This window comes from Sciurus vulgaris, assembly GCF_902686455.1.
Source record: "Sciurus vulgaris genome assembly, chromosome: 2".
NCBI classification, from domain to species: domain Eukaryota; kingdom Metazoa; phylum Chordata; class Mammalia; order Rodentia; family Sciuridae; genus Sciurus; species Sciurus vulgaris.
This window is the reverse complement of record NC_136462.1, coordinates 120,667,221-120,682,130: the sequence shown is the minus strand read 5'-3', so window position 1 is coordinate 120,682,130 and position 14,910 is coordinate 120,667,221. Positions and strand designations below refer to the sequence as shown.

The window sequence follows — 14,910 nt, the reverse complement described above, 5'->3', positions numbered from 1 at the left end:
CCTGGGAAAAGGCCCTTCTGGAGGGAAGGAGCGGGGCGGGAGGGGACCCGGGGTCCACCATCTCACCGACGGCCCAGGAACGGGCGTTCCCTCAGCCCCGCTTGTCCTCAAAGGCTTCTCAGGAGAGCGCGGGAATTCGGAGTCTGTTCTCCTCTTTAGAAAAATCCACACCAGACCTCTTTCCATCGACTCGCTGCCTGTTAATCTGACAGGAAACAGTACCCTCTCCCCGAAAGCCCTCCCGCCGGGGATTTCAAACAGATCAGGAGCCACACCTCCCCGGAACCGGAAGCATTACCACTAGCGCCCCTTGCTGGTCGGCTATTTATAAGGGGCGGGGCGGCAGCGGAAACTGCAACTCCCGGAATGCAGCGCGGAGTTTCCGGTTTCCGGCGAGAGGGCCAGAGTGAGTGTTTACACCGGCGGCTCTGCGGCCGGGTTCCTTCCGCGGGACGGGTGAGGGCGCAGGGTCCCTGGTCGCGCGGGCTCGACGTGGGTCGGCTAAGTAACTGGTCCCACCGGAGAGGTGGGGTCACCACCAGACACTGTTCCTTCCTCACTACTAGTTGTCTGTGACCTTGGGCCTTTCTGAATTTTGATTCCATCATCTGTAAAATGTGGGCAATAATGCCTGCTCCAGGGAACAGTTGTGAGGATTAAGTGAGATTGGTATACAAATCTTGTTTTAAACCTGGAGGCGGATGAGTACTTTGAGGATGGATGTCTTAAGGTCGGATGGGCAGCGTTTTCCTCTGTCTTTACAAGAGGCCTCTTTGAAAGCAATAATGGTGGCTAAAACAAGAACTTGCCTATGAGACTCTTCCATGTTCCGAGCTTTTGACTTGACTTCTAGGCATCCGTATGTGCCAGGCATGGGGACAGTAAAGGTGAAAAGTTGTAATGCTTGCTTTCAAGGACTTTGAAGAGTTGTGTGTGTGTGTGCTCTTTTGCCCTGAGGAGATAGAGGATGTGGGAACAACAGGAAAAAGAAGAGTATAGAGAAGATTGTATTTGTGTTGGCTTGGTAACAGTTTGCTAAGAGACTGAAAGGGAAGACTTGAAATCAGGAAACTAGCAAAGGTGTAAGATGAGAGAGAACTTCATTTGGAATGGAGGCATAGTGAGGTGTACTTAACCTGTTGGGAGAGTGGCACAGGGCAAGGCTCTGTTGGAGAGGAAAGACATCAGGAGGCAAAATTAATGACTTTGTGAAGTTTCAGTTTATTCATGGTTTGAAGCCAGTGGAGGTGTTCTAAACAAGAGAAAGACTTGATCACTTATTTATTTTAAAATCATGAGTTGGGTGGCAATGTAGATCATTCATAGAGAAAGGCAAAAAAAGGCAGGGAACTTGATATAAAGCTGTTGTAAATAAAGCAAGAGATGAAGGAAAAATTAGAAATAAGCAGTGCATAGGAGGAAGAGGATTGGATAATCTCACTTGAACCTCACAACATTCCTATTAGATTGGATGGTATTTTATGTCCACTTTAAAGATGAAGAAACTGAGGCCTGGAGAACTGAAGTTCCTTGCTGTCCATCACAGGATGAATAAAGGGAGAGCCATGTATTCTAGTTCTGGCCTCCTGATGTTCCATCTTGTGCTTCTCCAACAGTGTCACATTGAATTGTCTGTCATCCAACCCTTTGGTGGGTGGAGGTGGAGTAGGATGGTGATCTGTCTTTCAGCTACTAAGGTTTTATTCTTTTTCAGGGAGAAAGAGAGAGCGCGAAAGAGAGAGGATGTCTCTCTCAGACTGGCATCTGGCAGTGAAGCTGGCTGACCAGCCACTTGCCCCAAAGTCTATTCTTCGGTTGCCAGAGACAGAACTTGGAGAATACTCACTAGGGGGATATAGTATTTCATTTCTGAAGCAGCTTATTGCTGGCAAACTCCAGGAGTCTGTTCCAGACCCTGAGCTGATTGGTGAGTCTCTGTGGACTGGGCTTGGACTGTTGCTCTGATCTCTTATGTGGGGAGGATACTTCTAGAATTACCAGAGTGAATTAAAGGCTTAGGATTTGTTGCCTCATAATGTTAACACTTCAGAGATGTGAGTGTTAGGTGAGGAGAAACAATTCATAATAGAACTCTTTCTTGCCATTTCAGTCATGTATTATACTGAACTACTTCATCACATAATTCCTTAACTATATTATTGAGTTCTTTCTCTAAAAGCACAAAAATTTGGGGTAGGCCAAGGAAGGAGTTGTTGATCTGGGAAGGCTCCTCAATGTATCCCTTAAATCTTAAGAAATGATTAGAAGAATTTTTGTTTGGCTTATTGATTAGAGGGAAGACAGAAAATAAAGAAATGAAGATAACACGGACTTTTCAAGTGGAGAAAGGAGGACTTTAAGTATAATTAAATTATGCTGTAAACGTAATTTACACTAGCTAAGGATTTTTAACTGGGTATTTTCTGTCTCATTTGGATTGGGTTTATCCTTTTTTGTTTCTACTCATTTTAATGGAGCAGTTTCCACAATGTTAACTAAGTTCTAGAGCTCTTCTATGGTTGGATTCTGTATAATTCCATCTTATGGGTTTGTACCTGCTAACGATTGTTGTTAAAATGTGTTTCTTTTGTTTTTGGTACTGAGGACTGAACTAGGGGTGTTTTACCACTGAGCTACTTTTTATTTATTTTGAAATTTTGAGACAGGATCTCACTAAGTTGCTAAGTCTGGCCTTGAACTTGGCAGTCATCCTATCTCAGCCTTCCGAGTCTCTGGAATTACAGTGTAGGCCACCATACTGGGCTAAAGTGTATTTCTTTAAAAAATTTTTTTTTAAAGTAGATATTATTCTCCAGCTTTCTGTCCAACCAAAATAAGGTTCTCAGGGAACAAAAACTATTTAAATTGTTTTGAGGAACAAAATATAAATGAACAGTTCTTATTTTTTAGATCTGATCTACTGTGGCCGGAAGCTAAAAGATGACCAGACACTTGACTTCTATGGCATTCAGCCTGGGTCCACAGTTCATGTTCTGCGAAAATCCTGGCCTGAGCCTGATCAGAAACCAGGTGAGTGAGTGTTGGCCTTTAGTCAGACCAGCAGAGCTTCTGTAATATCTTCAAGGGAAGGGATTGTGTTTTCTTGAGGCATGAGCCTGGGTGGAACAAAGAGGCAGTGTTGAAAAGGGGATACCTTTATTACTTGCTTGATTATACAACACTGATAAACATAGTTGCCCATGGCAGGAGATTTAATTCTCTATTTTCTAAGTTCATTACCTGATGTTTTCTAATGGGACAGAGAGTGTGTTTCCATTTAAACTCTTTAGATTAATAGTTTATTTTTGAATGAACTTTGTTTCCTTTTCTTACTGTTGCTGTTCTCATTAGAAAAAAGCTGAAAACTTCTTGTACTCCTCTAACATTGTAGTTTGTTTTCATGTGAGCAAATGATCCTGCCAGCTGCTTAAGGCAGTGATTCATTCAGTCAGCTAACAACTCCTGCCGTACTGGTAATTTATTTTCCAGAAAATATTCCAATAACATTAAAGTCACTCTTGGAGAAAATATACTAAACCTGTAAAGTCTTTGATTTATTAATAGAAGGTGTTACTTGGAATTCATAATTTAAATTTTATATTTGTGTTTTAAAAGCTTCAAGGATAAAGGTAAGCTATGTAAAAATTGTCAACTTGATATATTTTTATGATGTTCATGTTTGTTGTCACTAGTTATCAGTTTGAAATTTATCCTCTTTTCAGTTCTAAACATAAAGGACAAAAACATCTTTTGTACCCAGATGGAAGTGAGAAAGAAAAACCAGCCCCTGACATCCAAGGGCTGACCTGGAACTCAAGCAAGAGTCCTTTCGTAGAATGTGAACAAATGCACAGGTCACCAGGTTTAGACAGGGACATTCTGAGATCATCATGGATCAAGACAAAAACAAGATCCCTATCATTTCTGAGCAGAGACCAAAACCTGTACATTATCCAAACCACAAAAGTGACCATGTATCCATCTATCCTGGCTAATGAGAATGACTATTGCTTCCTTACCAGTAACTCCAGTATTTTTTCCTTCCTTCTCAATAAGGGTCATTAAAAGACCTAAACATGCTGGGTGCAGTGGTGCACGCCTGTAATCCCAGTGACTCAGGAGGCTGAGGCAGGAGGATTGAGAGTTCAAAGCCAGCCTCAGCAAAAGCAAGGCACTAAACAACTCAGTGAGACCCTGTCTCTAAATAAAATGTAAAAAATGGCTGGGGACAAGGTTCAGTGGTTAAAACCTCTAGGTTCAATCCCCTGTACCCACCCCCAATTATGAAATTGCCCCCACTTCCTGAAGGCTTTCAATTCAGAGCAAAATCCATCTTTCCCATATTTACCCAGCAAAAGCTTAAATCTTCCCCCACCCCACCCTGTACTGGGGGTTGAACCTAGAGGTGCTTTGCTACTGAGCTTCATCCCCAACCCTTTTTATTTTTTATTTTATGACAGGGTCTTACTAAGTTGCCAAGACTGGCTTCAAACCTGTAATCTTGTCTCATCCTTCCAAGTAGCTGGGATTACAGGTGTGTGCCATTGCACCTGACTTCAAATCTTAAATCCTATATGTCATTTCTAATATCCTCTTGTTGAGACACCTTGCAGTTCTCTCTGGTTTGCATTCTCCTCTGTGTATTGAGCACTAAACCCATCTTGTTCAAATGCAAGTGTTCTCCTGTGTTTAGGTTCCTATTCTTTTGTTAGAGGGAATTAACAAAAGGAAAGGAACATTTATGGCTTCTGTGAAGCTAGGTTTTTTCCCTCTGACATCTCACTTAATCATGACAGTGGCCTTTCAGGGTAGGTAACATTAGCATTTTATAGATGAAGGAGAAGGGTTGGAAAGGTATTTATTCAAGGTCACTTAGAAATGAATGCAAGAGTCCAGCACAGTGGCTTATGCCTATATCCTAGCTATTCAGGAAGCTAAGGCAGAAGGATTGTAAGTTTGAGGGTAGCCTCAGCAACTTAATAAGAGCATGTTTCAAAAACTAAAAAGAACTAGTGATGTAGCTCAGTGGTAAAGCACCCCTGGGCTCAATCCCTGGTGCCAAAAAATAAAACAAAAAGCACAATGCTAGAGTTGATAGGGACCTAGCTTTTGGAGGTTCAAGAGCCCATATGCTTTCCAATAGGCTGGCTGCCTCCCATCCTCCAAGTGGGTGCTAGCTCATTGCTAGCTTAGGATATTTAGAGTCCATTTCTTTCTAACTTCTGCATGGAGATTTATTTTTTAAGCAAATGGAGGGTTTTTTGTTTTGTTTTGTTTTGTTTTGTTTTTTTGCCGTACTGGGGATCGAACTCAGGGCCTTGTGCTTGTGAGGCAAGGACTCTACCAGCTGAGCTAAGCAAATGGACTTTTTATTGGGAGGTGAAGCCATGTGCCATGGTGTACACCTGTAATCCCAGCAGCTCATGAGGCTGAGGCAGGAGGATCATGAGTTCAAAGCCAGCCTCAGCAAAAGTGAGGCATTAAGCAACTCAGACCCTGTCTCTAAATAAAATACAAAATAAGACTGGGGATGTGGCTCAGTGGTCGAGTGTCCCCAAGTTCAATCCCTGATACCCCCAAAAAAAATTTTACTGGGAGGTGAAAATAACTTTTCAACCTGAAAAGAAATGGTTTTGTGATAATACTTAGTTTCTCCTCTGGCACTCTTCTTCCAACGGAAGTACATTCTTCTCCCACTGGATGAGAGCCTTTAGGAAGAAAATTGACTTGTCTGTCCTTTCCTACCTGAAGCCCTTTAGTGGTTCTCCATGGTGTGTTATAAATTCTCAGGATTTCACTTTAGCCTGCTATTTGAGCATGGATGTGTATCCTGAGCTCCAGACACAAAAAAATGACTGGCTGTTCCTTCAGAGCACCACATTCTTATTCTCCCATGTCTTTGTACATGTTCTCACTTAGGCTTGGAAGAACTTCTTCCCTAGGAAACATCTGTTCTACTTTCAGTGCCCCTCTCAGATCTTCTCTGGGTTCTGGCCCTGTCTCTTAGTGATGGCCCTTGCTTACATACATATCTCTGCTGAGGCCATCAGTGTACTATTTTATAATTTGATCTAGTCTAATTTCTCCTACTGCCCCAAGAATTCCTTTGTTGGCAAAGATTCTTATTTTCTGCTTCCTGTGACTTGCCCAAAGCCAGGCACAGGGTACTTGCTCAGTACTTGTTTGTTAAATGAGTAAGTTGGATAACTTATTTGAGATGAGTATGTTTTGAAAGAGTCAGCCCTCCTTATTAGACTATTGATGAGAACATGACTGCTACTTTGCATCCAAGGGTACTGCTACATTGCATCACTTTTCCTTGGTAGTGTGGCCTTGAAGTCAGATGGTATAGTCTATACAAACTCATAAACACAAGTAGCGGTCCTTGGTGAGGATTACCACACTTTAAGAAGTATGACCCAGAATGAATTTCATATCTACCTAATCTCCCTGCTGATACCCATATTTGAAATGGACTGAGGCCCTTTATGGTAAGGTAACCACAGGTAGCTGAGGTTATTACAAAACTTTCCCATATATGTGAATCAGTGTCTAAAGATCAAAGAGGAGTTTTGGGCCTTGCTGTTGGGCATGTGATGGAAAGTTTGTTAAGAGCCTTGGGATCAGTGTGTTTTCTTGGTTCTCCTTATTTTTTTTTTTTTTTTAAAGATTGAAAATAATATTACAGAAACCTGGAAGAATACCAAGGAGAAAACAGTTACCCCTTGAACCTATTACCTTATCTGAATGCTCTTCTTCCTCTTGTCCCCTCCAGCTTTGGACCCTATGTACACTGACACTTGTTACATAGTTTTACCAGAGAGTTCAAATACAGCTCTGTGTACTGTTTCATTCTGTTAACATACTGTGTTAGCATAGCACTGTATTGTTAAGATGGTTTGCAGAGCACTTATTTAAATCCTTGCATAAGTGTCTCCTGAGTTGATTATACCTTCCTCCTTGTCAAATGTAAGAAGTCTAGAATTCCTGTGGTGAGTTGTTGATCAGAGCACTCTTTCATGTGGTAAGATTCCCGTTGGCCTGAACTAGAATTTGTTTATCTACTAAAAATACTTAAAGGAGAGTGCAATTTTCATATCTGTGGCACAAATGGGTCTGAGTGGATTCTCACATTCTTAGAGAGTGATGAGGGAAGGGAATGTGTTGACCAGGTTGCAGCTGGGCACTTGCTCAAATGATGTTGTTATGTCTCTGGCAAGGAAAGGGCCTGGACTGTAGGGTAACTGTGAGTGTCTTGTCCTCCAGAACCTGTGGACAAAGTGGCTGCCCTGAGGGAGTTCCGCGTGCTACATACTGCCTTGCACAGCAGCTCCTCCTACAGGGAGGCGGTGAGTGTGAGCTGGGACTGCAGGAGAGGGTGTGAACGCTGGTGCTGGTGGTGGAGAGTGGGAGCTGGGAGCCCTGTTGCCACAGCAACCAAGAGTTCCTCTGGGAGTTTTTGCCTTGTCTGTGGGCCTCAGTAGAGCCCTATCTTTCCCAGAGAGCCTTTCTTAGCCAGGTGTTGGTTGGTGTTGATTCCCTCTAATGATAATGATATAACCTCTCATCATACTGGCCTCATGGAATGAACATGACAGCAACCAAAGGATCTACACAGTTTCTGCTGGGCTTCATTCTTTGGCTTTGGCTGAACTGCCTGCCTACCACCCCTTAACAAGGATTTCCCCACTGGTGAATGGGCTGATGCCTTTCTATAGGAAAGTTGACAGGAAAATTAATACAGCTGTGAACTTCCCAATATATATGAATATGAAATAGCAATTGTAAGGAGATTTAAAAAGGCTTTTGGGACCTTGTTATTGGTTTTGTAATGAGACCTTTCATTTTGTAAGTATTAGAACTATGGTGGGGGAAAGAATCACAGAGATTAGGGGTTTACTTGCCCCCCTTTTTTTTTTAATTCTTTGTTTCCTTTCCAGTAAGCTACAATCTCAGAGCAAAAAGAAGCTCATCCGTTTCCGGGGATATTGTTTCATTGTTGTGGTGTATATGCAAGCACATAGAGGGAGGAAGTCTTTGAGCAGAATGTGAGCATTTGATGAGTGTATGGAGCTAGTTGGAATGCTTAGTCCTCCCTGTTTCTCCTGCAGGTCTTTAAGATGCTTGGCAACAAAGAGTCTTTGGATCAAATCATTGTGGCCACCCCAGGCCTCAGCAGTGACCCCATTGCTCTGGGTAAGTGCAGGAAAGGATTTGAGGAAATAGGAGTTGTTGGAAAAGGAGAAACCAGGAGAAAGCCATGACCCTAAAGTGATTCTGACCATCTTTTAAAAACTCACTGGTCTTGTGGGTAGAAGGAAAGTGATCAAAATGTGTTTTACATACTCATCCCCTAAGAGTTCTCAGTCCTCCAGAGTGATAATAGCCTAAGTAGCATCACAGATGAGGGTATGAGCATGCCAAATGAGGGCTACAGTTAGCCTGAATCACCACAATTAGGGAAGACTTCCTGTACACCTTGGTGGATGAGGGAAGAACCCAGATACAGAGGAGGAAGACCAGTGTGTTAGTATTCAGTGTGTGACTGAAGCACAGTGGGGAGATGGAAGGCAGGGGAACATCCCCACTGGAAGAGGAAGGAGTGTACTCAGGTACATAAGACTGCTTGGGGCTTTGTTTCTTCCCTTTCTCATGAGGGTAGGTTTAGGCTTGTGTGTTCCTGTCGAACCAGTTATTCTGAGACTAATGCCTCTTTTCCCTCCTGGGTCTGACCAGATTTTCATTCTCTGAAGTGGGTTGTGTTCTCTTTCAGGGGTTCTCCAGGACAAGGACCTCTTCTCTGTCTTTGCTGATCCTAACATGCTGGATACGTAAGTATAATCATCATATTAGAGGGTATCATATCTGTCCTCATGTGATTAGGCTAGAAACCTAATTGTTGCCCTGGATTCTGCTCTTGGAGCCCATCCTCAGCCTGTCACTGGATCCACCTTCTAAATATGTCAAGAGGTGAAAAGGAGCAAGGGCTGCTTGGGCGTAGTAAAACTCAGTCAGGAACATGTGAAGAGTATCAGGATGAAGCAAAATTCTGTGGGACGGGGCGTTGTGTGCCTGGGACAGTTTAGATTTTGTTTGGTAGATGTTAGAGTCTCTGAAGGATTTAAGCCCTCTCTAAAATATCAGAGCTAGAAAAGACAGAAGAGGCCACATCCCCTTATTTTGCAAGTGTAAATGACCCTACCCAGAGAAGAGAAGGAAGTTGTCAAAGGTTGCCCAGTATAGTAACAATGGTGTCTGGGACCAGACTCTGAGCCCAGCCTATACATTTCCCATCATGCTTTTTCTGAGATGAAAGTGATGGATTTGCAATAGAGTCTAGAAACTGAGGGCCTTGCTGTCATTGATGAGGGCAGATTAGCAGAACAGAGCTTCCTGACTGAAGATGCAGAAGACACAGGCGACTCTGTCATTGTGAGGGGGCACCCAGAGCTGTCATGGATGAGGGTGTTCTTTTCCTTCTTGATCACCTTTGGGTTTCTTCTTGTTCCTGTCTTAGATTGGTGCCTGCTCACCCAGCCCTGGTCAATGCCATCATCCTGGTTCTGCACTCAGTAGCAGGTAGCACCCCGATGCCAGGAGCTGACTCCTCTTCCCGAAGCATGCCCTCCAGCTCGTACCGGGATATGCCAGGTGAGCCCCTGAAGAGAGTACCATGGGCCCCTCCAGAGCCAGTAATGGCCCAGGGATTTGCTTTCCTCTGCAGCTATGTATAGTGTTGGCAGAGGGCGTTCCTTGGGAACTCTCAGTTTGAGTCAGGAAGTGCATCTGTCCTGTAATTTTCCAAGGGGAGATGAAATATGAATTTGGAGTAACTTGAGCTGAGATCTGGAGCTGCGCCTGTGCCTTTCTGTTCTTCCTCCTGAAATCTGTTCACTCTCTTCCAGGTGGCTTCCTGTTTGAAGGGCTCTCAGATGATGAGGATGACTTTCACCCAGTAAGTGGCCCAGCTGCCTGCTGCTTAGGGGAGATGGTGCTGGGAATGAGCCCCTCCCTGGGACCTGGCACTTCCAAGGCTGAGAAGTGGTCATAGGTAGGCTCTTTTGGGAGCCAAGACCATGTCATACTATTCCTTTTTTATTTTCTTTTTGGGACCTGGGGGCTTAGGCAGTCTTCCTAGGAACCATTTCTGGAGTGGAGAGGGGTTCCTTTGGGGATTTCAGTTTCATTTCCTGATTCTGGATCCTCCCTTCTCCAGAGCACCCGATCTACACCCTCTAGCAGCACTTCTAGCTCTCGCCCAGCCTCCCTGGGGTACAGTGGAGCTGCTGGACCCCGGCCCATCACCCAGAGTGAACTGGCCACTGCCCTGGCCCTGGCCAGTACTCCAGAAAGCAGCTCTCATACGCCAACTCCTGGCACTCAGGTATGGAGAGAGGACTGGGAACATCAAGGCCATGCACCCAAGGGAGAAGCTCCCCAGTGGTAGAATAGGTTTGCCTTTGCTGACCCAGGTGCTAGATCTGGTTTGAGCTGAACCCTGGAGCCCTGGTGGGAATTTTTTGCTATAACTCAAGTGACTTCCCCCTTACTTGCCTCTGGGGCTCAGAAGTCTGACACAGGCCTGGCTCATTCCTCCTAGTAGTTGAAAGAATCCCCCCTCATGTAATGTGCCCTTCCTCATCCCTAACTGGGACTAGTTATCACCAGCTTAAGCATTCCTGGTGATGAATTAACTCCAGCTTCTAAGGCCTTCTCTCAGAACTGGGATCTTAGACTGAGTAATGCGCTTGGAGTCCATTTTCCTGGAATAGAAGAAAATGGAACCTTTTCTGCTCACATAAATAGCTTTTAGGTACCTTCATGTGGTTGTCTCATAGCAGGTCTCTGTTGGGAGGTAGTAGTTGGGTACCCCAGGAGCACTGTGGGGTGACGTGATAATAGTTTATATCTGTCATGAGGTTGAGATAGTTCTTGAGGTGACTCTGATTGATTTTTCTCTAGGGCCATTCATCAGGGACCTCACCAATGTCCTCTGGCGTCCAGTCAGGAACACCTATCACCAATGATCTCTTCAGTCAAGCCCTCCAGCATGCCCTGCAGGCCTCTGGGCAGCCTAGCCTTCAGGTCAGTCTTCTTCATTTCCTGGCTTCCATGTGGCCCTCTTGTTGCTTTAGATACCAGGCTTTTTTCTGTGTTGTGGAGTGCTTCTCATTTGTCATGCTTTGCTCTAGGTGTGACAGGTATGATTGTTCTCACCAAGGACAGTTGTCCCTGTGGTTTCTACTCCTGCCCCCAATGTCCGTGACCTGACTGTCCTGACTGACTAGCTTGTATAATCATGTCAGTTTTAGTCAGGCAGTCATTCATTCATTTAGTGAGCACTAGCTGATCATTGAACATATGTATACTAGGTCTGGGTCCAGATGCTGGGTCTTGGGGCATACCAGTTTTCATCCCTGCCATAATGGGACACCAGGCAGGTATGGAAGTAGGGAGCAGCAAGGTGAGAAACCCAGCTGCTCGAAGTGAGGGCGTAGGTTAGGCAAAATTTTTTTTAGGCCGGGGTATTTAAGCTGATTATCAAAGAATTAGCAGGTTTTGTGTTTTGGTTTTTGGCTTTTGTGGTTTTTTTGATACTGGGGATGAACCTAGGGGCGCTTAACAGCTGAGCCACTTCCCTAGTCCTTTTTATATTTTCTTTAGAGACAGGGTCTCAGTGAGTTGCTCAGGGCCTTGCTAAATTGCTGATACTGGCTTTGAACTTGCAATCCTCCTGCTTCTTGCCTCCTAAGCTACTGGAATTACAGTTGTGCGCCACTGTACCCAGCAAGAATTAGTGGTTAACCAAACAGGGAAAGGGGGTGTTTGTAGTAGGAAGGGAATAATTTCCAGTTGGATCCCTGTTTGAGCAGATGTGTGGAGGCATATGTGACTTACTCAAAACTATGAGGCTAAAGTGCAGTATCCCAGTGTAAAAAGTCCTGAGATGGCGCTAGAGAAAGAAAGCAGAAGCCTGGGCGTGCTGGGTGTAAGGGGCCTTAAATGCCAACCTAAGGAGATTAGATTTATCCTAACAGTTACCAGGGAGGCTTGGCAGGTTTGAAGAAGAGGAAGGGTCACCCTAGCAGCCAAGTGGAAAACCCAGGGCCTCAGCATTTTATCACATGCCTTCAAGTGTGAGCTGTTAGCTTTACATCTGCTTCCTTTATTTCTCATTGTAAGCCTGTGCAGGGAATGTCATTGGAACTTGTCTGGGTCCCAAAGCCATGAAGTGGTAAAGACGTGACTTTTACTACTCCACTGGCCCTCAGGGACCATGAGGGTAACAGGCATAGGACATGAGGACGACTTACTTCTCCATGCTTTCCTCTTCCCCTGTTAGATTGCCTGTTCACTTGGTTCTGCAGCTCGGCTCTTGCCCTGGCTCCACCTAGCCTATCAAAGGCCTCCAAGTTGATGTATGGGGCTTTTTTTTGTTGTTTGTTTGTTTTGTTTTGTTTTTTGGTTCTGAGGATTGAACCCAGGGGCACTTGCTTTGAGATAGGGTCTCACTAAGTTGCTTAGGACTTTTTGCTAAGTTGCTGAACTGACCTTGAACTTGCAGTCCTCCGGCATCAGCCTCTTGAGTTGATGTGTGCTTTTTAAACCCTCTACAGTCTTCCCCTGCCTGGCTCTCTGTATTTGCCTTTCTTCCCCAGTGCCTTCTTCCTGCATGTGAATACACAGTTTTCCCTGTGTTGTACGCTTCTTCCTGTCATTAGGTAGGAATATTAATGAAGCTATGAAAGTACTAGAAGAAAATGTGTGTGTCTTTTTTGTAAATCCTTAGAGTAGATAAGGCCCTTTCATGAATCCAGGAACCATTGAATGAGTTATAAGCCAGGCATGGTGGTACGTTCCTATAATCCCAGCAGTTTGGGAGGCTGAGGCAGGAGGATTACAAGTTTGAGACCAGCCTCAGCAATTTAGCAAGGCCCTAGCAACTTAGTGAGACCCTACCTCAAATAGAAAATAAAAAGACCTGGGGATGTGGCTCAGTGGTTAAGTGCTGCAGGGTTCAATCCTCAGTACCAAAAAAATTAGAAATTTAAAAAATAAGAGTTATAAATTTTGAGTTTGTAAAAGTGAAAATTTCTGCCTGGCAAATCAAACCCAAACAACAATAACCACAAAAACTAAACAAAAGTTAACAATAAACTGAGGGGAAAGTCTAACATATCACACAGAGGGTGAAATCTTCCTGATATATAGAGGTTCTAGAAATTAAGACTAGTAACTCCATAGAAAAATAGGCAAAAGGGATGGTGATGTAACTCAGTGGCAGAGTACTCGCCAGCACCACAAAAAAAGTGGGGGCAAATAACATGAACAGACTATTCACTGGAAAGGAAGTACAGATAGGTCTCAAACCCATATAATTCTAGCAATCCCTTTTCTCAGAATTTATCCTGGAGATTTATGTGCATGTAGAAAATGACAGTTGTAGAGTCAGTTACTGCAGCTTTTGTGATAGGAAAAGATTGGAAACAGCCCAGTTTTGGTGTGTTTTAAGGACACACATGTTAGAATATTATGTATTAAAAAGTTCTCTATGTACCAACATGGAAAGATCTCCAGGATAGATTAATTATGTTAAAAAATAAAAGGGGAGGGGGGGAAAAGGGCAAAGGTGGATGTAGAACAGGAATATAAGAAAAGGGTAAAAACATAAGGGTAAATATAAGAAAAGGGTAAAAACAACTGGGCACTTGTGATCTCAGTGACTTGGGAGGCTGATCCCAAGTTTGAGACCAGCTTGGGCAATTTAGTGAGATCCTGTCTCAAAGAATAAAAAGGGTTGGGGTTGTAGCTCAATGGTAGAGTGCTTGCCTAGGAATATACATTTATATTCCTTGAAGGAAATAAAATTGGTTACCTGGAGTAGGAGGGTTAGGAGTGGGGTTAAATAAGAGTAAGACTTCACTACATATGTTAAAAAACCAAACTAGTTTTAAATTTTATCCGTCTTCCATTTATTTGTGTGTGTATGCGTGCACATATGTATATGGGAGAAAGAATTGAGACAGTAATTTGCATTTTCTCTTTTGATCCTTTTTTACTGTAAAACTTTGAATTTGTTTTCTTAACCCTCAAGCCTTTTAATGTTTCTGAAGAACCCATTCCATGGAACTTAGTATAGCAAACTTTGCTGTAGGATTCTCATCTTCTTTTCTTTCCTCTAAAACCATAGACCTAAGTATGTCTTCATTAGCATCCCAGTTAACAGCTTTGGTCCACCCTGTCTTTCCAGAGTCAATGGCAGCCCCAGCTGCAGCAGCTACGTGACATGGGCATCCAGGATGATGAGCTGAGCCTGCGGGCCCTTCAGGCCACTGGGGGGGACATCCAAGCAGCCCTGGAACTCATCTTTGCTGGAGGAGCCCCATGAACCCTCTGCTCCTTCTGAACCCCCAGCAAGTTACAGAGGTTGCTGCTGATGATGGGAGATAACTTGTGAAGATGTGTCCATCTCTCTCCTCCTCAATACACCTGATGGTCAACTCTCCTGCTTTGTCCAGTGCTTGACCTTTCTGGCTGATCTGAGCTAGTAGGGGCAGTGGAGCAAGTGTTCAGGTTGAGAAAGTGGGTTTTATGTGCTTCAAGTACTTTGTTAGGAAAAATTCCTGTGCCTTTAATGGTGTTTGGGTTCATATGAGAACTAATCGGGGTAGAAAGATGCTCAGAGCTCTGTTCCTGCCCCAGACCTTGGCAGGTATTCCGTCTGCACCATCCCCATTCATGGCTATTTGGCTTCTACTTGTTTTCTCCTGGGACAAAAGTCTTAAACTTATAAAGACAATCTATTCTTTCTTTAACTGTTCCCCAGAGAATTTACCCCAAATCCTCTTTCTGCCCTAAGGAACCACGTAGAACAAGTGTGCTCTGTCTTCTTCATTTAGTTACTTAAAG

At 43.9% G+C, this 14,910-nt stretch overlaps 1 protein-coding gene across 4 annotated transcripts; it reads left to right on the top strand.

Moving 5' to 3' along the window:
* The first annotated feature begins 343 nt into the window (after positions 1 to 343).
* On the top strand, positions 344 to 14,506 carry UBL7 (ubiquitin like 7). Of its 4 annotated transcripts, none has more exons than XM_079126780.1 (11): positions 344 to 406; positions 1,715 to 1,927; positions 2,911 to 3,030; positions 7,267 to 7,349; positions 8,112 to 8,196; positions 8,774 to 8,831; positions 9,518 to 9,651; positions 9,906 to 9,955; positions 10,217 to 10,384; positions 10,963 to 11,085; positions 14,252 to 14,506. In XM_079126780.1, exons 1-11 carry the CDS (start codon positions 367 to 369, stop codon positions 14,387 to 14,389), a joined length of 1,212 nt encoding a protein of 403 aa, XP_078982906.1. In that variant the 5' UTR covers positions 344 to 366; the 3' UTR covers positions 14,390 to 14,506. The 4 variants fall into 4 exon arrangements, with proteins under 4 accessions (XP_078982906.1, XP_078982907.1, XP_078982909.1 ...); XM_079126781.1 differs by having other exon boundaries at positions 373 to 456; XM_079126782.1 differs by having other exon boundaries at positions 398 to 526.
* Positions 14,507 to 14,910: the final 404 nt, after the last annotated feature.